The following is a 21,262-nucleotide window of genomic DNA, read 5'->3' as shown; positions in this document are numbered from 1 at the left end:
TCGATGACTTGCAGAAGCTGAGGTTACATCTACAGGATCTGCAGTCATCACAACCTTCAAATTAGCATTGGTCTGTATGATTTTATCTGCAAAGTTCTGTGCATATTCTTCATAGTAGGCAGAAATTGTGCTCACTGCCCTGGCCATTTCTTCCTTCTACAGACCGGCCAAGTTTTCAAGAGCCCTCAGAAATCCATCCACATCTATCAGTCTCATAGTGCAGACTATATCAGTCCACCACTCCTGTAGTCTGAATGGAAATACCACTTAGCTCTAAAAAGTTCCAATGAGGTCTCAAAACAAACACAAGTCATATTGTGTGGTACAGGGACTACAAAGAAGACTGAATACAGACTAGGTAGTAAGGGTTGCATTAGATATTATTTGGGACACTGTCATGGAAGACATGAAGTTCTAACTTGCTTCCAGCACAGAACACTTTTTAAAGGAGGCTGGATGGCCATCTGTTGGGAGGGTGTTCTTGCATGGCAAAGGATTGGACTGGATAGCCCTTGTGGTCTCTTCCAACTACATGATTTATGATTCTATGATTGAAGACAATGAAGTCTCAGGCAGAAGTCCACTGAAAAGCAGGCAGCAGCAAGATTTTTCTTCTCTTGGGATGGTGGAATTTTCCCCTAGTCTGCAGATTCTTTTTATAACCCCCTCTGCACTGCTGGGTTGATCTTTTACATCTGCTATGAGTTAAATAGGGTCCTGGCCACTGCCCTTCTTGCCATGCAAGAATATAAATTAGTAATACAGATACCTAAAAAAGAAATTTAAATACAGAAAAACTTGGCAAATATAATTTTATGGTTGTTCCATGGGAGACAAAACTCTCTGCCAGTCAAGGCCAATCCACTGACAGGCAATACTCCTCCCCAGGCCCATTAACTGCATCTGCAGCACCCAAACGCAATAACATAGGCCGAGTGGGAAGGAAATATGTCGAAGCACAAGAAACTCATTGTCAGATGGTTACTCTCCTCCAGCAAACCAAGGGAAAGAACTCTTTGTGAGTTCTTCTGGGAGAAGTCCTGCCTTATGATTCCATAGTTCTTATTGGCCCAGAGACCTGAATATCCAGTAGCTGGAAAAAACTGTAGATGGGAACCAGCCACAACCCTGACTTTCCCATCCCTCTCGCCCCATCTTCTTGTGCCAACAGAACATCCGATGAGCAATAATCTTCCATTTGTATTTTAAGGTATCAAATTTAAGTAAAGACTCTCTACAGATTTCTTTGTTTCTTTTCTTTTACTGAAGCAACTCTTGAAGTATGCCTTCTAAATTAATTCTATAATCAGATAGTGAGTCTTACAGCTTAGTGAATGAAATTAAGTTTCTTGAATTATGTGAACAACCCTCATAATTCATATTGATACAGATCACAAGGCAGCAATTTGACTACTCAGACTGTGTTCTATTTTAAATATTTTGATTTGATAACACCAGCATCAGTTCTAAAAGTGGTACCACATAAGGAGAAAGAAAAAAGAGAAATGCCACAATGCTATTGAGTCTGTAAATTTTGATGACTAGATGGACCCCAGTAATGACATCAGTTGAGAAAAAAATGCTCAATTATAGCAGAAAAATAGTAATTGAAAAGTTTAATTCACCATTAAAGATTTACTGTATAAAACCTATGTATCAAAAGTGGATTACTCCCAGACACTTTCTAACTTTGTAAGACAAACAGCCCATCTACTGTGATATTACTCAAATGATAATGTTTAGTCGTGGTATTGGTATTACCTCACATATACTATCTTTCTCATAGTGATTTAAAAATGAAGATTTAAAGCCATAATATTTTTTATCACAATTGTTAACAGATAGAAACTGGTAAGATAAGCAATCTTTTATTTCATAACACCATCATTCTACTGAGCAACTTTGTTAAATCTGGCAAAATAATGGCAAGACTACAAAGCACCTTTTCTATAAAATAGATGCTATCCTTACTAGGTTTTAGCAGCACATTTTAAATACCCTGTTTTTAAGATACAAGCTCACTGGAACCTAATTACCTCGGAGTATTCCTTGCCTAAGAAATCTCTGTGAAATTCATAGTTCCCATAAGTCATAAGGCACATATACACTGACTACTATTGCTTAACTCATTGGTTAATAAATATCCTTATAAATTTATGTAATTAATCATATGCATAATCCAAATTATTCTTTGGAAGCCTGATTTTCAAACTATACTTCAACAGAGAGAAGTAGAACAATCCTATGTATGTTTACTCAAAAATATATTCTCCTGAGCTGAATGTGACACACTGGGCCCATCTACAATGACCATTTCATGCAGTTCCAGACAGGTATTGAAGAAATTGGTTTTGCAGTGCAGATGATTACACAGGAAATCTGGGAACTAGTTTGAGGCCTGGAAGGTAATTATACAAACCACAAAACACTGCTGGCATTAAGGGTTTCTTTCATGTGTTTTAATGAGAGCTCATTGTCTGGCTGTCACAGTTTGAAGTTAACTTCAAACTCCATTAAATGGTCAGTGTAGATGTGGCCTAAACTTTTAATGTATTAAAATCCTTAGTATTCAGGCTGTAATCCTATAAACATGTGGAAGCAGGTACCATCAAACCCAATATTACATATTGTCATATGAAGAACTGTAGGGCTTCTTGTAAACATCACATGAACAGTAAGCAAACTGTATCTCCAATATCAAACAGAACAGAGAAATCTTCAGCCTCTATGCAACAGAAGTTTTCTGGGAAATTTGAGGATGTTTGAAACTTGTCCAGTTGTGTTTAATGCACAGCATTACGTCAGATATTTTGTCTTTCATGTTGTGAATACAACTGAATATATTATAAACATTATCATGCTGACACACATATCACTTAATTATTGGAACTTACTTAATCCAGTTAAGAAGATTTTTAGATGTGCATTTTACAATTACTTACGTATATTGGAGACACAGTGGTCTCCTATATGACAAATATGAACACATTCATTAATGGAGCCCATTAAAAAGAGGATAGAAGACAACTAATTGGAAAAAAATACTGTTCTACCCATAAGTTGTAGTGAATTAAATTGTGCCCACAACTTTTACTGAAAAATTACCAGTTTGCCATTTTTGAACAAGCTAACTGGTCACTTAGTCTCAATTATTGTTTTAAAAAAACACATCTGAATTACTGGGCCTTTGACAATACATCTGAATTAATCATTTAACTCCAGAATTTTTTAGTATGAACATTTTTGGTGATGAGAACAGGGAGGGAAAAGGATACTCAAGCTAAAAATTCACTTTTTAAAATCTTTCCTTACAGAAAAAAATAGTGGTGGAGGATATCATTTCTGTCAATGATATATAAATGGGTCCTATCTAACCTTATGCATGTTAAACATATACCATTTCATATATGTGCATTTTCATGTTATTAAGACAACAACAATGCAGAGTGGACTTTGCCACAGACTGAAAATTAACCACTGCAGGAACATACCTTTAAGAGGGTCATGCTCAGCTCTCATTATGTCAATGAGGGAATTTTCCAATGAATGCATATTCAGGCTGTCATACATTCTGTTTCGATCCTAAAGGAAAAGAGATTCTTAGCATTAGAAATACAATTGTTATACAAAAAGTGAAAGAGGCAGTTTTACAGATAACATACTGTCAGTAGTCTTTAGCTCTGCAATCAGCCAATTTAAAAACTTCTAAATGAATGACACTTCAACTATGAAAGATGGACATCTTTCAAAAACAAAGTGACACTTATATTTCTCAGAAGCACTATCATAAAGTATTTTTAAACTGTTCATTTTCTGTTAGGATTAACAGAAGCAAAATGTGTCACTATTAGCACTTTCTTCCCAGACTGGGGCCTCATCTACATTGACCATTTATTGCAGTTCAAACTGCAGTGGCTAAATAACGAACTCCCACAAATGCATACAAAACGAAGCCCTTAATTTCATCTGTGGCTTGAGCAATCACCATCTGGGCCTCAAACATGTTCCAGGATTTCATACATGAAGTGCACTTTCTTCAATACTGATTAGAAAACAATATTAAACATTCTGGGAAAATGGACAGCAACCTGACACGATTACCATGAAAATAATGCCACTGCCCAGGCCGAGAGATCTCCAGGAGAGGCCTTTCTCTCGGTCCCACTTCCATTTCAAGCTCTGTTGGAGGTAATAAGAGAACAGGCCTTCTCGGTAGCTGCCCCTTGACTCTGGAACCCCCTTGCCCAGGGAAGCCAGAATGGCCCCCTCCCTACCATCCTTCTGGCAGCAAGCTAAAATCTTTTTATTCAGACAGGCTTTGAAAGATGGTTTGTAAGATCAAGTCAGGGAGTGTTGTGGTTTTGAACATTGAATTTGTTTTAATGGTTTTTAACTGGGAATTTTAAAATAATGTTTATATTTACTCCTGTTTTAATGTTTGTATGTTTGTATATTTTACATTGCTATGCTGATGCTTTCACGTTAAGACATTTTGTGTCCTCTTCAGGGGAGATAAAGTGGGGTATAAATAAACAACAACAACAACAACAACTGAGAGGACAGTAGCTTGAAGGTCTAGGACATGGAGGAGATCAAATTTCTGAAAAGCTACTTACTTCTAGAACATTCCAACTGTGTCTCTGTTCAGGCACAAAAGTTCCATTTGTGTGACTCCAGAGACACAAAAAAGAATTTTACTTCTCCAGGCTATTTTTTGTTTAAAATTCTATGCCTTCATTGTTTTAATTAAAATAAAAATAAACTAAGTACATTTTTGGATTATTATGGATTAAAATAATTACAAGTATTCCAATAAAAGCAATTTTCTAATCTCTTTAACTTTTTGATGAAATATTAAACCAAATTAAGTTTGTCACTGCTATTTCAAAACTCCCAAACAAATATTGTAGGTTAAATCTTGAGTTATTTAATAACCTTTTGTGATAATTATTCTTTGAAAACACAGAAATAATGTTCCATGTCTTTTAGTTTTGTGCACTAAACATAAACTAAATAAATGTGCTGTAACACATCATTCCCTTCTGGGAACCTAAATCGAATGGGTTTCAATATTTCCACAACGAAAAAATAATAATATTTTAAATTTTCTATTATGTAAGGGAAAATCTTAACCAAAACCTATTCCCAGGCTCACCACAAACTTCTAAGGACCAGTAAAACAATAAAGAGCTTCAAAGAAAAAGGGCTATTAAAAATACTCCAACATTGGTGACATAGTACAGGCAGTCCCTGAGTTACAAACATCCGACTTACAAACAACTCACAGTTACAAACAGACGTGAGACAACAGGAAGCAAGAGAAATCTACCCTTAGGAAGGGCAGTTCACTCCTGGAAGAGTTGTCATGGGGGAAAGGTGGCTCAGCTGAAGTTTTATAGTTTTATCACTAATCCTTGTTTCCACAACAAGCCAAATTTTTCAAAATCCAGTTATCACAGAGGCACGAGGTGAAATCTTCTGAACAGGAACACAGACAGTAAAACAAACACTACAGGGGAGTTAACTCTTCCCTATTCTATCCGAAGTGTGTGTGTGTGTATGTGTGTGTGTGTATGGAGTTACTAGCCGTCCCCTGCCACGTGTTGCTGTGGCCCACATGGGGGTTCTGTGTCGGAGGTTTGGCCCAATTTTATCGTTGGTGGGGTTCAGAATGCTCTGTGATTGTAGGTGAACTATAAATCCCAGCAATTAGAACTCCCAAATGTCAAGATTCTCTTTTCCCCAAACTCCACCAGTGATCACATTTGGGCATATTGAATATTCGTGTAGAGTTTGGTCCAGATGCATCATTGTTTGAGTCCACAATGATCTCTGGATGAAGGTGTACTAGAACTCCAAAACCAAAGGACACTGCCCACCAAACCCTTCCCGTATTTTCTGTTGGTCGTGGGAGAGCTGTGTGCCAAGTTTGTTTCAATTCCATCATTGGTGGGGTTCAGAATGCTCTGATTGTAGGTGAACTATAAATCCCAGCAACTACAACTCCCAAATGACAAAATCAATTTTTTTGAGTGAAGGACATACATTGGGTTGTTAGGTGTCTTGTGTCCAAATTTGGTGTCAATTAGTCCAGTGGTTTTTGATTTCTATTATTCCCACAACTAACATTACATTTTATTTATATAGATACTTAAAAATATACCTGTTTTGACTTACAAACAAATTCCACTTAAGGACAAACCTACAGAACCTATCCTGTTTTTAACTTGGGGCCTGTCTGTACTTATTATCATTGTATTTTCCTGCATGGCAGGGGGTTGGACAGAATGGTCCTCGTGGTCTCTTTCAACTGTTATGATTTTATCATCTTTGGTTAATACAGCAGCTGAGTCCCTTCCTAGAATCCAGAATATCTAAAGATGGTAGTGTGCATACTGGTCAAGGTTGGGATTCTGCACTACACTGCACATCGGGCTACTTCTGTAGCAAGTTTGGAAATTTCAATTAGTTCAAAACATGGCAGCCAGACTGGTTATGGGTTTATTCAGGAGGGAGTACGTTACTCCTATGCTAAAATCATCCCACTTGTTACCAATTAGTTTTCAGAAAAAGTGTAAAGTTTTAGTAATTACATGTAAAGCCCTACATGGTTTGGGTACAGGTTATCTACAAGATCACCTTGTCCTGTATAATTTGCCCTGTACACCTAAGTCCACTGAAGGGTGTTAACTTCAACAGGCTTGAACCCAGCAGGCCAGAGGACCTTTCCACTGGCCACTCCCAGACTGTGATATAACCTTCTGGAAGAGATTTGATAGGTGAATGCACCATCTGAATTTACAACAGCAGTAAAAACCTGTCTTTGCCAGTAGGTCTACCCAGTCAATTTTGAACCATTAATTTTAAATTTACATTTTATTAATATTGGTGTTTAATCCCTAATTTTTGAAAATGTGCATTTTCAGAGTCCACAAAGAAGAAACAAATTTATGTGGAGATTACTGGACCAAATATCTCGCCTCTATACTGTTCACAATGATTTAACAAACAAAACATTATTTTCCCACCAAAAGAGAAACATACTTATTGTAACCATATTTATGTCACTCGAGGCTAGTTCTTGGTTTTTCTTGCATTGTCTACAGCACAAAAGACCAGTAACATAGTGTAATCTAATGAAAGGCAACAATGACTCCTATGATATTCACATGAAGGAAATGAATGAGACTGAAAGTTGGCAATTATTCTCTTTAAATAAGAACCTAAGGACATAACATGATTACAGCAATTTGATACTATTGCAAATGTCATGGATCAGAATTCCTTGGTAGAGAGCTCTAGTATCACCACCAACACCCTGCTACTGAATTACTGATTAGTGAAAAATAAATAGCTGATCATATCCCCCTAAGATACAGGAGTTATACTATACTTCTATGTTTTGTTAATGTGATGTCATTATTTCTTAAAATACAATTTGAGATTTTGCATGCAAGTATTGAGTCATTCAAATGCAAGGTAATCCTAAACAGATTTTGACCTGTATTCTGCTTGACAATTCTAAATAGAACAGAGCAATTTAAACAACTAGTAAATGGTGAATCAAAACACAGATATAACTAAAGACTTCGGTCTGTCTACTTTAATCAGACAAAAATAGAATTTAGGCCTCTATGTTTTGCCCTAGGAGACAAGAGAAATCTCTGTAACAGCTAACCTTGTGTAGCCAGAGCAACCTATGATCCATCACTGTATCAATTGGTAAGTGTAACATGACACCAGACATCCACCAGTGATTAACTCTTTACAGTGTTAATCCTGGGACCAGACCTCATGCTCCCTCCCATCCCACAAACTAGCAATTGAGCTATTGTATCTTTCAGAGTTTGGTTTTGTCCACCACAATATTCAATGCATAAGTGATATGGCTGGAAAGGTTGACTGGAGATTTGGAGTATCAATAAGCAGGTGACACCAAGCTCTATTACTCTTTTTCATCTCAATTCTTTATTGTCTTTATCCTAAACCAGTGTCTTTATCCTAAACCAGTGTCTGTTGTCAGTATTGGGGTGGGTCAGGACAAACAAGCTGAAGCTTTACCAGAGAAGACAGGAGAGATTCTGGTCAGTCAGAAGGCAGATCAGGAAATAGGAATTCTGCTGTTATAGATGGGAATACACTCCTCCTGAAGGTGAAGCTTCGCAGCTTGGATGTATTCATGCACCCTGCTTTGAACATGAAGTGCCCAGGACTGTTTTTGCACATTTTAAGAACTACATGTCGATTGTACCCATTCCTTGAAAGCTTATATACATTCCATTTCAACTACTGTAGTGCATTTTAAATGAGGTTGCCTTTGAAGAAAGAGTTTTTGGAAACATTGGCTAGTACAGCTCTTAATCCAAGATGGGCTACAGAGACCATACTACTATTCTGTTACAACAGCTCCTCTGGGTGTCAGTTTGTTCCCAGGAACAAGAAAAAAATGACTATATGTCTCTAGTTCAAGTTATCTGATAGATTTCATCTCCCTGAGTATACCCAGGTCTTGATATCATCAGGAGAGGCTCATCTTTCAGTCCCACCACCACAATAAGCAGGATTGATGGTGAGTTAAGATAATAACTTCTTATACAGTCATTGCCCTTAAGACTCCAGAACTTCCTTCTAAAATAGCCTCTTTTTGTGACAAACAAAAATCTTTTTAAAATTTTATTTTGGCAACTGTTAAATATAGAAAGTGTTTAAAGACAAGGCTAAGAATTGCTTTCTAATTGCATTGTATTGTGTGTAAATCTAAACTGTTTTAATATTATCATTACCTGTTCACTTTTTTTATGTTTTCAGAGGAACTATTTTTTAAATATACACTGCATTGAATCCCAACTGTCATCATCTCCTAATAAGTATGAAAACTCAGATTTTATATTCTTAATTGCATTACCTCCAAAATGAGGTATTAAAATTGCATTGTATATTCTTTCATGTTCTCAGTTAATTGTTTCAGATATATCAAAATATATTATCAACCCTTCCACCTACTTTAACTCTTGAGAAAGCATCTCAACCTTATTCTCCAAACTAAATACTAATACTGCAGCTTTATCCTGATTAAGTTTATACTCAAGAGATTTCAATGGGTTCTAAAAGTAAAGCTACTATCTCCACAACAGGAATGTGCAGCTTATCACTAAAACTGACCTCTCTGATGGAGGAACCAAAAGTAGCCAATGTTAATACTAAAATTTAAAAACCCGGCAGAAACAAAAAAGTGATAAGTTTATCAAGTTAGGCAGGATGTGGAAAGTGAGGACAGATAGGACTCCCCCTCCCACCCCCAATCTTTCCCACTCTAGGTCACTCAGCTGAAACTGACAGATGAAAGAAATATTCTTCTCAGAATGCATAATGTATATAATAATCCCGCATAATATGTTGAGATGGCAAGAGGCTTTTAAGGTTGTAAGATGCAATTAATGCAGCATATGTTTTTATCAACATCTATCATTAAAGTCATCATTATTATTTCAGTGGATTTTAACTCTGTATCGTGTATGTCTTTTAACAGTGTTTTTTCTCTCATTTTAATGATACTGTATCCCGCCTTGAGCCACAGGAAGGAAACAGAGCTAGATCTGGAGATATGTGCATAGAGCAATTAACTACAGAGACGAAAACACAGTGCAGTGTATGTGTATAGGTTTACTTCTCCAAAGGCAATAGCAACTCCTGGACTATGTTTTTGTGGGAATTCTACATATTGACCATTAGGGTACTTGTACAGGGCAAAAGGGGTAATTCTGTGGTCTTCCAGATAGTGTTATACTACATCTCCTTTCAACCTTCATTACGGATGATGCTAGCTGTGTCCAACATAGATTATATGTACCCAATATCATCTAGAGAGCTATAAATTCCCTTTTTCTGGTGTAGGCATCAAAACCAGTTAACAGATCCAAATCAACCATCTTCTGCCACTTTTAGCAAAAGGTCATCATGAAGTTTGACCACAGTTTCCTTCCATCAAATTTTATTTAACTATAAGGAACATCTGGTTTTCTTATCCAAAGGCAACATCAACTCCCAGACTGTGTTTGTGTGAACATTGTTCATACTGAACATAAGGGAGAACAGGAGAGAAATGTATGGTTAATCACTTGAACTAATAAGGCGAGTGATCCTCTGTTAAGTCTTTTGTGCATTCCGATTTAATTAAGCATCCATTAACTAAAGGTTGACTTTTTTTGTATTCCTGCAAAGCAAATGTAGATACATAGTTGAATAGCTTTCTTTGTGAGTGGACTATAAAAGCCACTTCACTGTACATTTGGAAAATCTTATGGGGGATGGTCCCAGGGGAGTATACATTTGGAGTTCAGAATACACAGGAGGCAGCTGAGCACATGTGATGCTAGGATTGTAGGGTGGGATAAAAGTTGTAACTTGCAATACTTGATTCTGCAATTTAAGTAGAATTTGCTGAAGAGTTGGTTGGCCTCTAATAACTTCTTTAATACTGACTTGTGCAAGATAAACTGAAGAAGCATAATATTCTAGTCTGCCATATGGCATTGGCAACAACATCCAGAGTACATGAATTCTTGTTGTTCAGTTTAAGCTCTACAACAATGAGGGCATCAACCCATAAACGTTTAAGGAATTCTAATACCTAAGATCTGGTTGATACTTTTTGTCAAAACTACTGAGGAAAGGTAGACCACTGACATCAATGGAACAGTGGTAACTTAGCCACACTGCACAAAAGCTAGTCTTGTTGCAAATACATACAGTCCACTCATGCATAATGTGAGGTAATATAACATGGGTTCAATCATATGCAATGACTTCCGGTGGAAGCAAACCAGAGTAAAGATCCCTCCATCATTATTCCATGCTATGCTTACAACAAAAGCTCAAGTCTTCATTCAATTCAGGGTTCCAGGTTATACAATGGAACAGACCGCTTGCATATGACACAATCACACTGTGTTGAAGAAAGAAGCCCAACGAAGTGTTAACAATTGGAAACATGGTAAGGGCATTCCCTCCTGACTGGATTTCTACATGATCCCTAATATACCAAACTTCCAATGAGCTTTAAAACCAATTATTGCTCTAAGTAACTGAAATATTTATTCACCACTTTAAACACATTTCCAATTTGATTACCCTCAACAAAATTTTGACAAAGATTTCAAAGAAGTCAATTTGAACACAGACATAAAAATAAAGAAGGCAGGTGGGTCAGAATTTTAATCCTTTCTTTTGTTGCTTATTTACTGCAATTGGATCAGTGTAGCCATTTTGCTTTCCACGGGTTTTGCATGGGTAGACTTGGGTAAATCCAGAAAGAAGCAGTGCCATGAAAGAATTGCAGAAGACAAATGGGAGGACACTTAATTATCTTAAACACACTTCTCCAGCAAAAACAGACCTCCTTCAAAACTACATATAACTGAACTCTTATAGGCATGCTATTTAGAGAAGCAACCGAGCATCTGAACTTATACCTCAATCCTCTATTAATTAAACTGGATGTTTCTTCACCTCTTCATAATTTTCCATTTTAAAATCTCTATTCTTATGTTTTTACTGTATTCATCAGACAAGAGAGCATTAGAGCTCCAAACTTCTCATTTACATTATTCTCCAGTTAAGACACTGTTTCAATTTTCTTTAAAAAAAGCTCAGGGAAAGAAACAAATAGGTTCCTTAAATGGCAGGGCATTACAGGGTGGAAAGAAGTCAGTTAGGTACATATTTTCTATTTTTTTTCTTCTTAAAATACAAGTTTCCTATGCAAAGTGTTCTGTATCTAAATATTGAAACAATTTTCAAAACTATATAAAATGGTGCAAGTACAAAGGTTTATTATCAATGATGTCACAGACAGGTGACTACCGTATCTGCGAACCTACCCTACACAATTCAAGTACAACAGTATCATAGAAAGAGCAAAATCCACATTTTCCTAGTAGAAAAGTAGTGTGCTCAGAAATTGATAGGAAAATGCCCAAGAGTTTAAAACTGTTCACATAATAACCTCTCAGGGAATGTTGTAAAAATATACTGCTACTATGCAGCAACACTGAACCAGAGATCTTAAGTAAAATCACTTATGAATTTCTGGTTCATTCGCTGACTAATTAGAAAAAAATTCTAAAGGAGCTTTAAAGTAAAAGTAATTGCAGTTGGTAAACACACTTCAAGTAATTTTAGTTATTTCCAATAGAGAAAAAATTGACTTACATACTATTTATAATTTTTAAGTTCAAAACATCAAAAAGACTATGTAATTACATACCATTCTTACCTGTAAGGGTAAGAGTGTATTACTGTTGTTGTCTGTTCGGAAAACATTATCTTCAATCCAAGATTTTGGAGTCAGTGATGGAGCAGAACGAGTAAATTTAGGGGGAGCTATGACGTTACCGGAAAACGGCTTCTTTAAGGGAGAGATCTGGTTCACAGTTCCCGGAATTCCCATATTTCCAGTTCTACGATGGTCTCTACCATGCATGCTTCCCCAGGACATATTTCCTGTGCTCCATCCACTACTTTGATGGTTGCTCCACGGTGATGGTTTCAGTAGAGGCTAGAATAGGCATAAGAGAAAGATAGTGTTTAAAATATATCTGACGTAATACAGTCTAATACTTTATATAGCTGAATTTAGTAAAAGTTACTTCCAAGTCAGGGGGTATGTCTGGCAGTCAAAGGTAAATGACCTTTTGGCAATGTACTATTAGCACCAATTAACTCCCCAAATCCTGTGTAGTTGTGGTATAAAGTGGCACATGCTTTAATGTATGCAGACACTAGAAATTGCTACAAGAAACAGAATTCAAATTATAGTATGGATTTAGGAGTAGATCATCTAGGAGGGCTAGTATAGTGTTTTTCTTTGAGTGTTGGCCAAAAAGTTCAAATCCCTGTTTGGCCATGGAAATCCACTAGGCAAACACACTTGCTCAGTCTGAGAGAAAGTCAAGGGCAAACCTCTTCTGAACGAATTCTGCTACAAAAACTTCTTGATAGATTTGCTGTGATAGCTTCACCATAAATCAGAAATGACTTGAAGGCACACAAGACACAGGACATCAATTTTTAAAAGCTGTTCAGATGCACAATGCCAATGGTTGCCCTTTTTATAGAGTTCCACAGTGATGAGAAGAGGAAGCAGAGAGACTCTAACAACTCTAAACAGTCCAGGCCCTTTCACACAGCCATATAACCCAGAATATCAAGGCAGAGAATCCCAGAATATCTGCTTTGAACTGGGTTATCTGAGTCCACACTGCCATATATTCCAGTTCAAAGCGGACAATGTGGGGTTTTATTCAGCTGTGAGGAAGGGGCCCCAGTTCTATTTGCTGCCTCCTATTATTGCCACTGTGCCTGTGGCCATTTCCCTCTTGCTGTCATCATATATGCTTGCACAGTGCAACAAAAGGATTATGGACAGTGTTTCAGCAATCTCATACAAATGTCATCAAAGATGGCCTGACTCAGAGTCACAAACCAATTATTTCCTTGTATGATCTGATTAATTAAATGTAGTTTCAACCAGAAGTAGTGGAAAGAGTCTGAAATTATTCCATCCAGTTTAAGAAAATAAAATAAATACCAACCTTGTATTTTTTTAAAGATAATATCAAGGTTAACTGTAATATTTTCAATATTCTGTAGCATTACCCTTGCACACTCACTGGCTATTAAATTAAGAAATGTTTCTGATTCCCAAGCTAGAATATTTGGTTACAACAGTAATGCAGAATATCACTATTCCTACATCTATAAATAAATCCATTACATTTAAATCTGTAACCTAATAAATAAAATCTAGCATTCTGATACATAAAGTGATCTGAGTATTCGACTAGGCCACTGGGAGACTAGGGTTCAACTTCTCGCTTGGCCATGGAATCCCATTGGGTGGCTTTATGATATTGGTAATAATGTTATTAAATTCATTAAAATTAAGCTTTTCTATAGAAAGGAAAGAAATGAAATGGAGAGAAATGATCTCTCTGTTAAGTATCATCAGTATCATTGCCAACGTACACTTCAATTCTATGAATTCTTAGCTGGAGGACGGAGAATCAAAAGCTACTGTATTGAGTAGTGCAAACCTACTGAATACAGTGAAGCTTTCTGTTTTATTGTACTCAGAAAAAAAACATATGACTGCATTGTTAGACCGCAAATTAATAACTACTCACCAGACAGTAAATTTTATTCAATGCGACTTAATTTTATAAAATACATATTCGTGACATTTCAAGGAAATATATATAAAAGCTAAGTCATCAGGGTTGAGAAGAAAATGCAGAAAACAGATTGAGAATACAGACTGGGCCAGGTGTAGCCAGAAGGCCTCAAAGCCCTTTCCCCCCCACTTGTCAATGTTCTTATACGTTTTTATTTTAAAAAACAACGATGATGCAGTTTGCTAGGAAAAAAAGCAGTGAGAAATCATAATCAATGGGGAAAAGAACTATAAATTGATGTATACATGTAGAATTCTTAGTAAAAAAAATCAACGCAAAAAAAACCTGGGCTTACATATTCATGGGTCACTGTGAGTACTGCACCTTAACTAATCAACAAAGTAACCATCCCCTTCTTTGGGTAGAGTGGCAAAAGGAAAGACTTAGTCTGTCCCAGGAGCTCTTTAAAAAGCACCCCTCTACTCTTTTTGCTGTGGTGCCTTTTCTGGTCTTTTTGAATGCTTGCAAGGCAAAATAGTGATAATCACCATCAAGGTGATGGTGCTGTCTCCTCTCTGAAGACTTTTCCATGCGTCATATTAGAATCCATAATTTTAGCCTCAAAACATGCCCTCAACTTATTACATGAAGTCAATTTATACATGAGCATATACAATAAATTCACTGCAGTCAATGTGATAATGACATTGCCAGTTTACCTTTTTTTCAGCCCAATAGCTGTCATATCATATTGAAATCAATTTAAATGCTTTTTAGTCTTCTTTTATATATAAATGTAAGAGTATCAAATCATATATGTCGTGGATTATATCTGTTAGTAATAACTTGGACATTTTATTGAATGTAATTAATATTAAATGAAGAAACAAATTTCAGCAAATTAATAATCTATTTAACATTGATGAAGCTACTTTTGATGAATTATGAAACTAAAACCCTTTAAAAGAAACAGAAGAAAGTACAGTGCTTACGCACTTCCCAATTTGAAAAGTGTTTCCTAAACCCAAGGCAGCTACCTTATATGCAAAGTTATGGCTTTGAGTATCCTACTTTTGCCTTTTGAGATATCTTTCTGTATTATCACACTACAATAAGGAAGACATTTCCACTTGTCCAGTCACAAAATCCAGCTCAGACATGGCAAGTATGTCAGATTTAAGATATTCTATACACAAAGGTAAGAAGCAGTGAAACTTAAAATGTTAGCATAAATATGTATTTCCCCCGAATCAGGGGAAAAAAGAAAATGTAAGCTCAATGAGAGGATGTTTAAGGAATGTATTAAACAAGTAGAGTACTATTGCTGTGAAAGCTCTTTCCTTTGTTGCGAAATAAAGGATTTGTCCTCTGATATAATGATTGCCTCCTTCTCCCTACACTGAGGCAACGTTTGTGCTGACACGTCACTTACACTGTCACAAGGGTTACCTTGTGAGCACACAGAACAGGGAGGTCTGATATGGAGGAAAGGGTGGCTCTTGTTCACCTCCAACTCACAGAAACCTGGTCTGTCTTGAGCCAAAACACCCATGGGAGTCTCCCCATGCAAGTCAGTCGGCAAAATATCATTGTGAGCCAGGATTACATAGCAGCTTCATTCTGGACTAGAACAGGGTTCGAATCCCTGCTCAGCTATGGAAACCTACTGGGTGACCTTGAGAAAGCCACAGCCGTTTACCCAAAAAGGAAGGCAATGATAAAGCCCCTCTGAATAAATCTTGCCAAGAAAACCCCGTGCTAGGTTAGAGCCGATCTCAAGCCAGAGACACCACCAAAGAATGAATATCACTGCTGTATACGAAAGTTCAATTAATCAACCATGTATATATACATCTACCTTAGCAGACTGATAGCCCAATTTGTTTACTATGCTAAAACTCTCCTTACATATCAAACCTTGCTCACTGCAGTCAATACAGAAGGAACACTTTCCCCCTTCTGCAGAAAAAGCCCCTTGGAATTTATCCAACAGAGGACATTGGCAACTCCTCTGCTCCACAAAGCAGAGAAACTTATCAGACCGAAATGGACAACCTCAGGGCCATTTTTCTTCCGCTCACACTCTCCAGGAGCTGGTCAGACCGCCAAAAATGCCAGCAAAAGGAGTTGTGTCCAAAAATCCACTCCAGGTTTTGAACAAAATGTCAAGCAGTACAGGGAGGCCCTGTAACCTATTTAAAAGATGAATTGCTACTTCTGGAGACTTCCCAGGGACGCAAATCATCTTTTTGTAATTAGAGAAAAGGATGTTTTGGGAGTCTAGGGCAGGGAAAAACACTTCAGGGTCAAATACTGCCTTGCTTTACCCACTGAGTGTTGGACTAGGACTCCTGGGATATCAGGATTCAAATCCCAGCTTAGTTAAGAAAACCCAGTAGGTGACCTTGGACAAGCCACTCTCCTCAGTCCCAAAGGAAGGCAACCCCCCTCTGAGCAAACCGTGTGAAGAAAACCCCAGGTTAGGTTCTCCTTAGGGTCTCACGTGACTTGAAGGCAAATAACAATAACATAATCATGGAAGAGACCTCACAGGCCATCTAGTCCAACCCCCTACCATGCAGGAAAAGCTCAAAACATCCCTAACAATGGCCTCTGTTTAAAAGCCTCCAAAAAAAAAAAGTTTCCATCACTCTCTGAGGACCTTTCCACACATCCGTATAAAATTCACATTGAACTGGATTATGTCGCAGTGTGGGCTTAGGGCCCTTTCACACAGCCATACAACCCAAAATATCAAGGCAGAAAATCCCACAATATCTGCTTTGAACTGGGTTATCTGAGTCCACACTACCATATAATCAAGTTCAAAACAGATATTATGGGTTATCTGCTTTGATATTTTGGGTTATATGGCTATGTGGAAGGACTTGGGTGCAGAGAGTTCCACTGCTGAACAGGTCTTACAATCAGGAAGTTCTTCTTAATGTTAAGAGGGAATCTCCTTTCCTGGAATTTGAACCCATTGCTCCTTGTGGGTGGCAGCAAGCAAGCCTACCCGCTCTTCCTTATGACAACCTTTCAGATATTGAAACAGAAGCCCCTGGTGATACAATGGGTAAAATTCTTGTGGCTGACCGAAAGATCAGTGGTTTGAATCTAGGGAGCAGGGTGAGCTCCTATCTGTCAGTCCCCGCTTCTCATGTGGGGACATAAGAGAAGCCTCCCACAGGATGGCAAAACATCTGGATGTCCCCTGGACAACAACACACATGCACACAAAAGATACTGAAACATGGCTGTCGCATCTCCTCTCAACCTTCTCTTCGACAAGCTAAGCATGCCCATAGGGCAACAAGACAGGCAATTTCCCCCCTTACATTCAAAAGGAAGGAGATGATTGATGCTGGCAACTCTTGTATAGGGATGAAGGCACCCAAAGAGTCAGGATTGTGTGTGCACCTGACCCCCACCACACACACACACACACACGAAGATATACTGCACATCCAGGCTGGATCTACACTGCTATGTAATTCAGATAATCCATTGACATATAACCCAGAATATCAAGGCAGAAAATCCCAGAATATCTGCTTAGTACTGGGTTATCTGTGTCCATACTGCCATATATTCCAGTTCAAAGCAGATAATGTGTGATATTATACAGCTGTATAGAAGGGGCCTGAGTCCACACTGCCATATAATCCAGTTCAATGTGGATTTTATACAGCTGTGTGGAAGGGGAACTGGCTGCAGAAACTAGATTATATGGCAGTGTAGATGGGGCCCCAGAAGGGTGCCCTTTGGAAGCAATTCAGTTTCTGCTCTGGGGTCATTGGAGAAACACAGGGGCCTTCCACACAGCCCTGTATCCCAGAATATCAAGGCAAGAAAACCCACAATATCTGCTTTGAACTGGGATATCTTCATCCACACTGCCATATATTCCAGTTCAAAGCAGATAATGTGGGATACTATTCAGCTGTGTGGAAGGGAAACTGGCAGCAGAAACTAGATTACATTGCAGTGCACATGGGGCCCCAGAGGGGTGCCCTTTGGAAGCAAATCAGTTTCTGCTCTAGGGTTGTTAGAGAAATACAGGGCCCTTCCACACAGCCCTGTATCCCAGAATATCGAGGAAGGAAAACCCACAATATCTGCTTTAAACTGGGATATCTCAGTCCATACTGCCATATAGTCCAGTTCAGAGCAGAACATGGGGGATTTTCTGGCTTGATAATTTATTTATTTATTTATTTACGGCATTGATATGCCCCCCTTCTCACCCCGAAGGGGACTCAGAGCGGCTTACAAGATATATATTACATACAATACATTATATTATAAGCATAGTACAACATCAGCATTAAACATTGCTATATTGCACCATCCCACTATATCGTAACATTATTAGTAATATTACATGTAATATAAATATATAATATATTATACTAGTAATATATTGCATTACATTATATTATAAATATTATAAATATCCCAGAGGAGAAACTGATTTGCTTCCAAACAGGCCCGTAGCCAGGATTTCGATTTGGGGGGGGGGGGGGGGCTGAGTCTGAGTGAAAGAGGGTCGACCCTAGCCAACCTTTTGTATTGTTACCCCAATACCAGCCCCCCGGTGGTGCAGTGGGTTAAACCCCTGAGCCGGCAGGACTGAAGACCGACAGGTCGCAGGTTCGAATCCGGGGAGAGGCGGATGAGCTCCCTCTATCAGCTCCAGCTCCTCATGCGGGGACATGAGAGAAGCCTCACACAAGGATGATAAAAACATCAAATCATCCAGGCGTCCCCTGGGCAACGTCCTTGCAGACGGCCAATTCTCTCATACCAGGAGCGACTTGCAGTCACTCCTGACACGACAAAAAAACCAAAAACCCAATACCCCCATGCATATGGGATATATTGAGTATGGTGATCAGATCATGATATGAATAAACATAACAGTTTAAATAATATACCAGTAAGGCCTTTTCACGAACCACCATGAGAATTTCGGGGGGGGGGGGCTGAAGCCCCTCAAGCCCCCCCCCCCCCCCCCCCCCCCCGCATACATGCCTGCTTCCAAAGGGCTCCCTTCTGGGGGCCCATCTATACTGCCATATAATCTAGTTTCTGCAGCCAGTTCCCCTTCCACACAGCTGTATAAAATCCATATTGAACTGGATTATATGGCAATGTGGACTCAGGCCCCTTCCACACAGCCTTTCCTCTTTGCAGTGTGGACTGTCACTGCTTCTCGGCTAGAACATTTCGGCCGGGAGACTGTGAAGGAACAATGGCCTGTCTCCCTGCCCAGACCCCTCGGGAACCGACCTGGTGGTGGTTGTAGGAGTTCCGTTGCTGGAGGAAAGCCGCCGCCGCCACGGCCGCCTGGTGCTGATGGTGCTGCTGCTGGAGCTGCGGGCTCACCGGGGAGCGCCTCGCCGGTTGTTGCTGCTGCTGCTGCTGCTGAGGGACATTAATCTGCGGCGGCGGGGCGGTGGAGAAGGGGCTGCCGAAGGGCCCCATGGAGCCGGCGTGAGTCGACACCGGGGAGAAGCTCTGGAAGAACGCCGGGTTGATGGACGACGGCATCCCTCCGGCGGCGTAGAAGCTGCTGTTGCCGCTTCCGTTCTCCGGCGGCTCCGGGCTGGGCGGCGGGGCCATGGCGGCGCTGGGCGCTGGGGGAGGCGGCGGCGAGGAGGTCTGCACCGACCAAGGCGTGCCGAAGCCGGGCAGCGGCGGCGGAGGAGGCGAGGAAGGCACCGCCGAGGAGGCCGCGCCGCCAACCGGGTGGGGGCTGCCGAGATCGGCGCCGCCGCCGCTGCTGTTGAAGCCGCCCAGCAAGTGCCCTCCGCCGCCGCCGCCGTTGTGCGGGGGAGACTCCATAGGGAAGCGGGCCCGGCTCAGCCCCGGGCGGCGCGAGGAGGAGGAGGGAGAGGCAGCGGGCAACACATGGAGCCAGCGAGGAAGGAGGAGGCTGCTGAGCCGGCAGAGGACGGGCTGAAAGTCGACTGGGAGAGGAGAAGAAGGAGGAGGAGGCTGCGTTGCCAGGAGCCTCTCTTCCTCCTCCTCCTCCTCCCTCCTCGGCCCTGGCGAGTGTCACTGGCGGGGCCTGATGACGCGCCGAAGGAGGCGGAGGGAAGTCGCCAACGGTGCCCTTCACTTCAGGGAGAGAGAGAGAACTCCCTCCCTTCTTCCCTTCCTCAAGGAAATAGCAGCCTAACGGGACGCTTCTTTGACGTCACGAGGGCAAAATGGGCGCCCCTCAGAAACTATTCAGGACCCTGGCGGCTTTTTGGTGGGTTTGGGGCGCGCGCCTCCTAATCAGCCCCTTGGTGCGCGCGCCTGTCAAGCCGCCCCTGGTGTGCGCGCGCGCGTCTCCAAGCAGCTCTTCAGCGCGCGCCTATCCAAGCAGCCCCTCAGGCTGCCGTTAAAGGGCGCATTCCGCCTAAGGCTACCAAGAATGCCTCATCCCCTTGTGTTCCCTGTCAAAACAAGCCTTGGGCCTTCCCCTCACATTTCCGCTTCGGGAGCCCTCTCTCTCTTTCTCTCTCTTTCTCGCTCCCTCTGCCTGCCTGCAGTGCCTTACTGCGGAGGAACCCCCTCCTTGCCTCACAACCCGGAAGTGTCGTCACTGCCGCCGTCACGCATCACAATCCCTCCCCTCTCTCTCTCTCCCTCCCCCCTGGGCCTTGTCTGACGCTTCGCGAGGCCCCGCCCCCTCATTAACAATTCAGCCTTATTTGATTATCTCCGCCCCCTGAACTTTCTGATTGGTCCGCTCTCTCTGAAGAGGACGGTACCACGCCCCGCTTGCGCTACGCGTAAAGGTTTGGAAGAAAGAGGGGAAAATGGTATCTCCCTATGAGCTTCTGACGAAGTTGGCGTCCGACGGGGGGTGGATTCAGCACATGCGCAGCTAGAGGGCAGAGCATAGAATGACTTTCAGGCTGTGTGTGTGAGTCAGCACCCCAAATAACCCCAGGAACAGGCCAAAAAAACCAAGAGACCAAGAAAAAAAAATGTTTGGCTTGTGTTGCTGTAGTAATTATCAGCTATGTTGTTTTTATATTGCTTTCAATTGTATTGTATTTGTTTTATCTGATGTTTTAATTGGTTTAAAGCAGGGG

At 40.3% G+C, this 21,262-nt stretch overlaps 1 protein-coding gene across 4 annotated transcripts in view; it reads right to left on the bottom strand.

Moving 5' to 3' along the window:
* The window catches only part of CPEB2 (cytoplasmic polyadenylation element binding protein 2), a 51,845-nt gene extending 31,063 nt beyond the window's left edge, over positions 1–20,782 (bottom strand). For 2 of the 4 annotated variants that reach the window (XM_060777960.2, XM_060777962.2), the window contains exons 1-3: positions 19,464–20,782; positions 12,266–12,556; positions 3,492–3,582 (exon numbers count right to left, since the gene is read on the bottom strand). In XM_060777960.2, the coding sequence (XP_060633943.2) occupies positions 3,492–3,582; positions 12,266–12,556; positions 19,464–20,018 (937 nt within the window). In that variant the 5' untranslated portion in view covers positions 20,019–20,782. The remainder of the gene's footprint in view (positions 1–3,491; positions 3,583–12,265; positions 12,557–19,463) is intronic. The other 2 variants (XM_060777961.2, XM_060777963.2) reach the window with 1 other exon arrangement.
* Between the last annotated feature and the right edge of the window lie 480 nt (positions 20,783–21,262).

This window comes from Anolis sagrei, chromosome 5 (genome assembly GCF_037176765.1).
Source record: "Anolis sagrei isolate rAnoSag1 chromosome 5, rAnoSag1.mat, whole genome shotgun sequence".
Classification (NCBI taxonomy): domain Eukaryota; kingdom Metazoa; phylum Chordata; class Lepidosauria; order Squamata; family Dactyloidae; genus Anolis; species Anolis sagrei.
This window is presented reverse-complemented; position numbering and strand designations above follow the sequence as displayed.